Here is a 10566-nt window from a genome sequence, read left to right on the forward strand (position 1 = left end):
GAAACCAAACTATATATTCCATAGTATTGGATACACTTTATACATGGTGCCATGTTAAACTCAATTTTCCAGTATTGTTTTACTCTGAATCACCCTCCCAACTCAAAAAGTACAGCGAGAAATACAAGATGAGACAGGAGTGACTTAGATATCTCAGGAAAAAGAAGGACATTACTTGCGAAAGAGAAAAACTGAAATTTGTGTGTCTTTGGACATTAGCTCCTAAAAGGATACTCAGAAAAAAGAACACCAGGCATCAACCAGAGGAAAGATAAAAGTCAACACTGCAATAGGAGCACAAGAAAACTCAGAATAGGGAGCAAAACTTAGGGCAGCAGCCGTTACTTATCTGGTTTTACAGACCAGATCCTCATAAGCATATAATTAACACATGTGTAGCTGTTACCATTGACTATATTCTCAAAAGAAATAGCATCCATAGTTTCAAGTATTATGTTAAATCCAGTAAAGCACAATGCAAACTCTGGTTACTCCTTTCAGGCCAATCCAAAACTATTAAAACAAGTATAAAAATTACATTAATCTCATGTCTTCTGAGACTTGTTTCTTGCTCCACAACCTCCTCATGGCATTTTTCACTTCTGCATTCCTCAGTGTGTAAATCAGAGGGTTGAGCAAAGGTGTCCCAATTGTGTAAAACACAGCTATCATCTTGTCCATGGGAAAGGTGGTGGCAGGGCGTGTGTAAATGAATATGCAAGGTACAAAGAACAGGATGACCACAGTGATGTGGGAGACACAGGTGGACAGGGCTTTTCTCCTGCCCTCAGCACTGTGGTTCCTGAGAGAATGCAGGATGACGACATAGGAACACATCAGTAAGACAAAGCTCACTGTACAAATGGCCCCGCTGTTGGACACTAGGAGCAGGTTGACCACGTAAGTGTCCGCACAGGCAAGTTCCAACAGAGGCTCCAAGTCACAAAAATAGTGATCAATCACATTGGGGCCACAGAAAGGCAGGCTCAAGGCCAGAAAAATCTGAACTAAGGAATGCACACAGGATCCCACCCAGGCCACAGCCACCAACACGCCACAGACCCTGCGGTTCATGATGGTCGTATAGTGCAGGGGCTTACAGATGGCCACATAGCGGTCCACAGCCATGAGGATCAGGATGAAGATCTCCAGGCAGCCAAAGAAGTGGAATGTGAAGACTTGGATCAGACACTCACTGAAAGTAATTGTAGCCTTTTTCACAAGCAAGTCCACAATCATTCTAGGGGCTATGGAAGTAGAGAAGCAGGTGTCAGACAGGGACAAATAGAAAAGGAAGAAGTACATTGGACTCCCAAGCGCACGACTGGTCTTGAGGGTAGTAATAATCAACAAGTTACCCCACAATGTCCCCAAGTAAAAAAGCAAAAAGATGACAAATATCATTTTCTTCCAGACTGGATCTTGTGTCAACCCTAGCAGAACGAACTCAGTAACGTTATTGTTCAGGTGCATGATTTCATGAGCAAGAAGGTGAACAGACTCTGAAACAACTTGTCTGCAAAAGATAATGGGTTTTATTCACGACTTGTTATTAAAAGGACTAAAATATTTGTCATAATTAACTGTGATGTTCTTCAAAATTATGCATTTTTAAAAGCAAATATAATACTAGCTTATTCAGTGCAATCTACCTATGATTTCTCAATAAATTAACTCCAAACTTTTCTCCTCTCCTGTTAATTGTGATCCATGGTGTATCATGAGTCTAAGATAAGGTGCTGAATGTGATGCTTTGGTATTTTTATTTCATTTTTTAAAGAGTACAAAACATTTTTAAAAACATTAGAAACAAGGAAAATTTTATTAAATAGAGTAGTAGAAATTCAACAATGTTTGCTGTATTGCATGATGTTATCTTCAAATTAATAGTTTACATTATCAAATATAAACCTGCAAAAAGTTATAAGAAATTAAATGGAAAATATGTGAATAAAAAATACGCATCAATTTTGCCTTTAAACTGACCAATGGAAATCAGCAGCACTATTACCAAACATATCCTGCATATATACATAGACACAAATGCTTCCTTGCTTTTTTCTTTTCTTCATTTCAGTTTTTCCTTCTTCTTTCTGATTAAACTCTTCATATACAAACATTTATTAGCTCTGATGTGGTTCTGATAAATTTTCACTTTTAATCAATACAAAATTATGGTACAATATTGTGTGATTTTTCCTTCCCTTCATTTTATATAGCAGAAAATTCTGGTGCCCTTTTTATCGTGGTGAGTGACTTAGCATTTAAGCTCTGCTGTAATGTCTTTGGAGTTCAAGAATAGCTATGAAAAACCCCATACCAGAGTCTCCTGCACACAGATGTCTGCACATGATATACATCACCTGCTCACTTAGCTTACACCAATGTATATCATTCATAAGTACATGATATGCACCAACTTTCTTCTAAAATATGTCATTTGGAAAAGGGAAACGTGACACATTCCATTGCCCATTTAACAATATCTGCAATCTTCAAGTATATTTATCCTATGCTTGTGCTCTAGCACATAACAAAGTACACAAATGAATGTTCTCTTACAGTCTGTAATGCATCAGGTATGTTCTTCTGTAATTTTGTTTCTCTATTTTATGACATGCAACCAACAGAGCAGTAAGGAAAATAAGGACACCTTTCTAAATTAAAGGGACACTGGTGCCATTTACCAGTTCATTTATGGTCACCAGACACTTGCTCAAGGACCAAGTGATGTTTTTCAATCTCCAAAATCCCACAATCTGGAAAGTACTGGGAAACTCAAGTACAAGGAACATGTCATTCAAAAGAGCCATTGTATGAATTTCTTTTCCTATGAATGAAGGACCATTTTCCATTTGGAAAGCATAAAAAGGTTCAACTTTGAAGTTTCAGTTACTTAGGTAGAATTTTAATTCAATTCCAGAAGGAAACATTTTATGTCAGTGAGGAAACCATTTTCAGAACTTTCTAGTCATTGTTGATGAAAAACTCTGCAATTTAAAAAATGTAACCTTAAATACTAAGTATTCAAATGTATTCTAAGGACTGGGGAGATAGATCAGTAGAATAAGCGCCTGCCTAGCAAGTGCAAGGCCCTGAGTTCAATCCTCAGTACCACAAAAAATAAAATAAGTGTATTCTAAGATAATCAATTAACTTACGACATTCCACTAAGATTTCACTCCAAACTCCAATAAATTATTATAGTGGATCACGTTATTTCTATTTTGAACATTATAAAACCTCTCCCTAATTCAAAACTACTCTTAAAAAAGACTCTGATGAAGTTATTTATTCTGTAGATAAAAACATAATTTAACTGTATCTGAATGTGGGTTGATCATGAGGGAAAGATCATGAAAGATAGAAATTGAGTTGACACTCTAATCATTACAGTAGGACATGTTGGTTTCACTTAAATAAAAGATGGGTTGATTACAAAATATTGACACAAAAATAGCAGTCTTGGATAATAATAAGATGTGCAAGTCTTGCACTACAATCTTCAAAGATTTGGAGTACCTCTCTCACTGTGCATTTTGTAGAAAAAAATGCATCGATAGAGCAATACATAGATAGCTATACAGATGATGGGTACGTAGGTATATAGAGATAATTTATTATCAATTTCATTAGTGTGACTATTTCTAGCACAAGATTATTTTGTTTTGTACCAGAATTTTAAGTTAAACATTAATAATTACTATGTATGAGTATAATTTTCATAATTGAAAATCTTTGTCAAATATATAGTAATTTCAGAATAAAATTAATATCTGAAAGCATCAGTTGTCGTAAAGCCCAACTGGATCTTTTTTTTGTGCTACCCACGATGTGCTATTTTAATCATATATTATTAGTATTTAACACATTTTTGCATCTAAACATATTTAAAGTATTTATTTTACTGATAAATTAGTATATTTTGCAATCTACTATCCATGAGAAATATTGAGATACATGTAAGCTATTATCTAGAAAGAAGTGAACATATACCTAAAACCGCTTTTCATTATCTAGCCAAAAAAAAGGACATAGCTCTCAAATCAAGAAATATTTATTGAAATCTGATATAACCAAGGTAGGTTAAAGACACAATGGAACATTGAAGATTAATACCTGTATGTGATGCAATTATTATAGAAATGTTGTAAAATCCGAAGACAAAAATCACATGGTATACAATATCTAAATTTACCTTGTTTTTTCCTTTCTTCCTTCAATGCCTTTGCAATTACAGCTCCTGAAATCATCTGATTACTTTAAAGTGTCACTTCTGAGAAGTTCAAAGTCTAGTTGATAAAGGAATTCTCAGCTTTGCTACCGAAGCCTTTCATTGAGGGTTAACATTACATACTAATGGTAACCATACAAGTATATATGTCTTGAAACATATTTACTTGGAATAAATGTACTGGAAATATACCTGTTGTTATAATGTTTCTAAACAATATTTTGTGTCTTGTAGATATGCACTTTGTGGTTTCAAATTGTACATTCTCTATTATGTACTTCCGAGATTCAGATAAATGCATGTGTAGTAATGCTCTCATTATACAACATATTCACATCTTAGGTTACTGGGTCTTTCTATGTATTCATCATCACAAGGAGAGAAATAAAGCAAGAAAGAGCAAATCCAAGCCTGAGATCAATTTGAAATACCACACTAGCTTAGGTGCGCAACCTGAAGCAGGTCTTGTACCAGATCACCATCTATGACACTGCAAGGTTAAGATCTATGCAACGATCATCTTGAAAACTTTGGGTTAGTTTCCACATGTGTGTGCAGAATCCTCTCCCTCACATTGTGAACGAGGCTTTACACTTACCCCTTATGCTAACTCACAGTTCTATGTGTGTGCATTCATGTGATCTTCTGTATCCATTTTCCTTTCCAGAAGAGTTGAAAAGGAATATGACAACACAATGCATTGCCAGTCTCAAGACGATGCAGCACCAGCAGCCCAGCTCATTGTGTCAGGACAGGTGCACTCACAGCATCATTTCATATCATGTGAGCCATCTTTGGTATGACAGAAAAAGCCAAGCAAAGAGAAAGAAATGGAACAACTCATAAGTAATTCATGTCTTTCTCTCTGTTCCCACCTAACAATCACAGCTCTCAGACACCTGTGGACAAAGGATTACTTTGTCCTGCAATAGTCGCTATAGTCCCTTACTTTCCATACTAGAAGTAATATTAATAAAACCCAATGTGGGTTCTTCTTTGCATTTTTCTGTTCCTTTTTCATAGCATGTGGCTCAGTTACTCTTCTGTCTTTTCTGCTACAAATACCCAACACCCTAAAAGAAGGAAGGAAAGGTTTATTTAACTCACAATTTGTAGATATTTCAGTCCATACTTAGCTGGCTCCAATGTAGACTGGCACATGGCAGAGGGCAGCAGGTCATGGAAACAAAAGGCAGCAAAACAGAAAGAGCAAAGGGGAGAAGTAACAGCAACAATGGCGACAGAGAACAAGTCTGTCTCCCTGTCTCTCTTATGTTACATTCAGGCTATCCACCCCAGTCTAGGTGTAGCTCTGACACTCATAATCCCAGCAGTACTCAGACCCGTAATCCCTGTGTTGGATCATGAATTAATTACAAACCATGGAAATGTGCCTCAATGACAGTATGAGACTGGGGGAACAAATACACAGAAACTATAACAACATACAAGAGGGTAATAGGCAAGATGCAAATGGATTTAAAGTAGATAATTATACTCCACCACTCTGTAATATGACTTTTCTTTCTTCAAAAAGAAAAACAGTCTGTAGCTTACCTGTTAGAGGAGTGTATAATCTAGCGATGAGGACCTCCATTCCTTATTGATAGGAGCCCATCCATGTTATATTGAGGGAAAAATATTCCCTCCTATGTTCTAGGAGAAATAGTTCAAGCAATAATTATATAAGGTCAGATCATCCTAGAGGACATTATTCCCTAAGGATTCTTTGTCTTTGTTAGTCAACAATAGCACAAAGATAATATTATTATTTTTTTTGTTTTCCTAGTTAGACTGAAAGAGTAATAAGCTCCTCCTTCCAATCAGAGAAACAGAGACAATAGCGCTTTTGCATTACATGCATTAAGCTGAAGAAACTTAAGAGGGAAAAAGAGGAAGCATAAAAGGACAGTGAAGAGGGTGGTAGATAACAATGTAATAATATTCATGAGAAAAAAAGAAGACAAGAACACAATCCTGCATTCACCCAAAACCCTCTTTTTTCAGATTTTGCTATACATCAAACATGTCTAATTATACAAATTTCTTGGCAAATATAATGCTGGGAAGGGAGTATTGCATTCTGAAGGTAGAGATTCTCTGTTGTGGGCTCTAGACATCCCACACCACACAGTTCCAGATTTCAGGAATTTCTTTGAGGACTTTGAAGTACATCCAATATTGACTGTAATGTAACTGATGTCACATACTTCTTCAAACAAATTTCCACTTTTGTTTCTCTAAATCAAGTTGATAAACTGAAAATGAGAAACATATTTTTGTTGGAATACTTTAATTTCACAAAAATTTGATAACTTTTCATATACCATATTTAGATTATTACCTTTTGAATTATTTGTTACACAAAATGTGTATTAACAATATTGCATATAAAAAAATCTGGAACTCACTGAAGTCAACCACCTTGCTCAGGTTACAAAGTTGATAAATTTAGTAATAAAATTTGCACTAATTATTTTTTTATTCCCAAGTTTTCACTATTTATACCCTTTTTAGTCTAAATTGAACACTAAGGAGTAGCATAAAGTGAGGAGGAAAGACATTTCTGCTCACTGAGAAATAGTCTCTCAGGTTGATCAGAACCAAAATTCACAACAAGGCAATAAAGTTGAGTCATGTCGTCATAGAATGCATGAGTGCAAATTTTCACCATGGAATTGCATATTTTGTGGTGGGAATTTGAAGAGAGGTCTATGTACATATTTTACCTAATAATTACTTGTGTAAAGTAATTGAAATCATGACATCCTATGAGATAATCTAAGAAACCATTTGAGAAAAGAAACAAACTACAAAATGTAGGAATATAACACTATTACAAAAAAAGAAAAAGAAAACAGAAGAGTTTGATCCTTGGCCTGCCATGCTGCCCCTGTCCCTGGGAATGCAGTGAGACACAAATGAGACTGGGCAAGGTGGCATGCTCCTGCAATCCCAGTGCTTGGAAGACTGAAAAACAGGAAAGGTAACTGAGGGTCCAATCTGTGTACGGAGACCCTGTAGACACTATACTAAATACATAAAAGGTGGTGACATTAATAAGAAAAATTGAAGATCCTAGCCCAATTCCATCCACATCAACATGAATTTTATTAATGATAAAACATTTATATTGAGTCTTGCAGTGTTCAGTAAGAAGTCTCAACTTCTGAGTTTGCAGTTGTCACTTGCTGCACCCAAATGATGGAAAGCCATGGTACTTATCCTGGATGACCTGCTACATGAAGGCACTGCTCTGTGACACAAAACAGCTCTCACACAGTGTTTTCTGCAGTAGGGAAAGAGCAGGACAAAGGGTGCATCCAGCATTCCCACCTTTTCAAGAACTTCCCAGAATGGCTGCGCTTCCCACTACAGGAAGTGTTGAAGATTCAAGAACAATCAGTGCACTTACAGGCTGCTGAAATCAAAGCGTCAGAATGGCTGTCCTCAGCATCCCACGTACCCCATCCCAGAGTAGGCACCCAACTCCAACAGCTTGCATGGCCCCCAACACAGTTCCAAGGAGCTTACAAAATTACACTGCTTGCATCAATTGCAGTGTCTTGGGGTGAATTACAGCTCTCTGAGTCCATAGCAGCAGCTAGTGATGGCAAACAAGTGTTGCGTAGTTCTGCACAAAGTCATAGCACAAGAACACAATCCTGCATTCACCCAAAGTCATAGCACACTACTTCCTATGTGCATCACAACTGTAGTACTGATTGTAACTCTTAAGATCCCCAAAGAGTCTGAAATTCCACTACTATGAATTCATAGCATTACATAAATAAATACATCTGTACTGAACTTACTAAATTGGCCTTTAATTGACTCATTCCATCATTCTCAATTAAGTCACTTGAAGCAGAGAACTTTTAACCCAGTTCCCAATAGCAAGCAATATGAAGCAAGTAGGTGCTATTCTTACCTTTGTTTTGTGGATAAATAAGTGCAAGTTAAAGTTAAAGCTCTCATTGAACTTTATGTATACCACTTTTAATAGCTGAAATCAGCACCAGTATAAGAAGAGATGGAAGCAAGGAACAAAGTAACTCATTTTGTCCTCTTGGGCCTCACACAGAAACCAGTGGATCACAAAGAACTGTGCGTTATGTGCTTGCTCTTCTACATTTTGATCATGGTGAGAAATCTGCTCATTGTAATGACTGTCACTATCTGTAAGAGCCCAGACTCATCAATGTACTTCTTTCTTGCTAACATCATTTATGAATATGGTTCATTCATCTGCCATTTCCCCCAAGTTGATTTCAGACTTATTCTTTGGGAAAACTATCATACCCTTCAAGATTCATATGGTTCACCTCTTCACAGAACACCTCTTTGGTGGACTGGAGATCTTTTTCCTGCTGGTAGAGGCCTATGACTGTTATGTGGCCATCTAAACCCTTGCATTATCTGGTTATCAAGAGGCAATAGATGTGTGTTGTGTTGCTGGTAGTGTCCTGGGTTGGAGGTTTTATAATCTCAAAAATTTAACTCAGCACTGTTGTGGGCTCATTCAACTACCACAATGCCATTGATCATTTTATATGTGACAAATGTCCCATACTAAAACTCATCTGCACCAAGACCAAGGTCATTGGCTTCATAGTGGTGGCCAATAGAGAACTAATCTGCTCGACCTTGTTTGTGTTCTTACTTACCTTACACGGTGTCATCTAGCACTCTCTGAAAAGTCGTAGCCATAAAGGGAGGCAAAAAGCTCTCTTCACCCATTGTCCTCACACCACTGAGGGCTTATTCTCTGTTTCCTGTAATTTCATGTATGAAAATTCAGCTATGACTTTCCCTGTAGACAAAAAACTAAGTGTGTTATACACAGTCATAATCCCTATGCTAAATCCTGTAAATTTGTTATAGATGTATCTTCACAGCTAAGAAATATAATCAACTTTTCTGCAATGTTTTATCAAACATGTCAGTTTGAAAAAGGGAAGCTGCAGCATTTATTATACCCTTTAAATAATCTTATGAATCATCCAGGTGTATTTACAATATGGAGCATTTTGTGTACTGTAAGGCACATGAATACATAAATATAATTTTTTTTTTTCGGAACCGAGTTTTGAACTCAAGACCTTGTGCTTGCCAGGCAAGCGCTTATTTTACTGAGCTATCTCTGCGGCCCCTGGAATGTTCTTTGATAGTTTGTAATTTGTCAAATATCTTTACATCTGTTTTCCCTTTTACATTTTTGGAATGCAACACTGAACATTCTGAGACATTCCATGTAGTCACCGAGCTTAGTGAGCTTAGTTTTTAACTTAAACATTTTAGACCTCCAGACAGTTCACAAGAGACAAGTTTATGATGGCAACACCCCAATCCACACATCTTGAAACACAGCAGAGAAGCAGAATTTAGAGACATGTGTTCTATACTATGGGACACAAAGCCAACATATAAGTTCATATATCACAATGTTATTTTCTGTATGTGCCTTGAAACCGCAAAGATCCTCCGGCTTCAGCCTCTCCAGTGCTTGGATTAAAAGCATGTGCCACCACGTGGTCTATATGTGAAACCCAAAATATAAACAAGAATTAAAGTAAAAGATACATAATAGAAAATAGAAGCATAAATTTCCCAATAGGCACTGGGCCCAAGAGGTGGAGTGAGTGCAAGGGGAATTGATGAAAATAAGAATTAGAATGTGTGAAGCACAGGGACCAACTCCTCATTAGAAATGCAACCACCGTATACTGCAAATGTATATGAACAAAAATAAAAGTTCAAAAACTCGTTCTGTGCTTAAAGTTAGAAATGAGAACCCCAGCCTCCCCGGAGGTGCTTCTTGTCTTGCAGAAAGAAGAACCTGGACACATGCGTGGAGTCTCCACTGCCCACCCAGAGCCTTTGCAGCCCCACTGTGTGTGCCAGAGACACCAATTGTGCCACCGGTATTTCTGCAGCTGCATAGTGTATTATTTGAAGATTAGTTGATATTTAAGGGGGGGAGTCAGCTTGTGTAGACAAGGGACCAGTGTTTGTGGTACAACTGTGTGGGAGCATGTATCCGCAGTAAAGCTGTAATGGTTCTAAGGCTTCTCGCTTCTCTATGTGTGTCCCCACTACTCCTTCTCCTGCTGGCCTGGATAAGACTGCCATGTTGTTCAGCCAAAGACGCTAGGGACAAAAATTGGACAGGAGAACAAATATGCATGCTACTAACCAACTGAGTTAACTTTCTTTTTACTCTTCTTAAAGTCAAAGAATATTCAGCTTTGAAATATTACCTGTTTGAACATAGATGCTGTTTTTCAATTTAAAAAATAATTGTTTTCATAAGATTACTTCCAAGAAGCAAA

The 10566-nt window shown here is 37.0% G+C and overlaps 1 protein-coding gene across 1 annotated transcript; it reads right to left on the bottom strand.

The window, feature by feature from the left end:
• Nucleotides 1–534: 534 nt before the first annotated feature.
• LOC101584170 (olfactory receptor 4C16-like) lies at nt 535–1473 on the bottom strand. Its single transcript, XM_004648661.1, has one exon. It carries the CDS (start codon nt 1471–1473, stop codon nt 535–537), a length of 939 nt encoding a protein of 312 aa, XP_004648718.1.
• Between the last annotated feature and the right edge of the window lie 9093 nt (nt 1474–10566).

This window comes from Octodon degus, unplaced genomic scaffold (assembly GCF_000260255.1).
Source record: "Octodon degus isolate 3935 unplaced genomic scaffold, OctDeg1.0 scaffold00522, whole genome shotgun sequence".
NCBI classification, from domain to species: domain Eukaryota; kingdom Metazoa; phylum Chordata; class Mammalia; order Rodentia; family Octodontidae; genus Octodon; species Octodon degus.

Bases quoted from the DNA above. Each gene is read 5' to 3' on its own strand.
- LOC101584170 (XM_004648661.1), bottom strand. From the start codon at position 1,473: ATGCACCTGAACAATAACGTTACTGAGTTCGTTCTGCTAGGGTTGACA.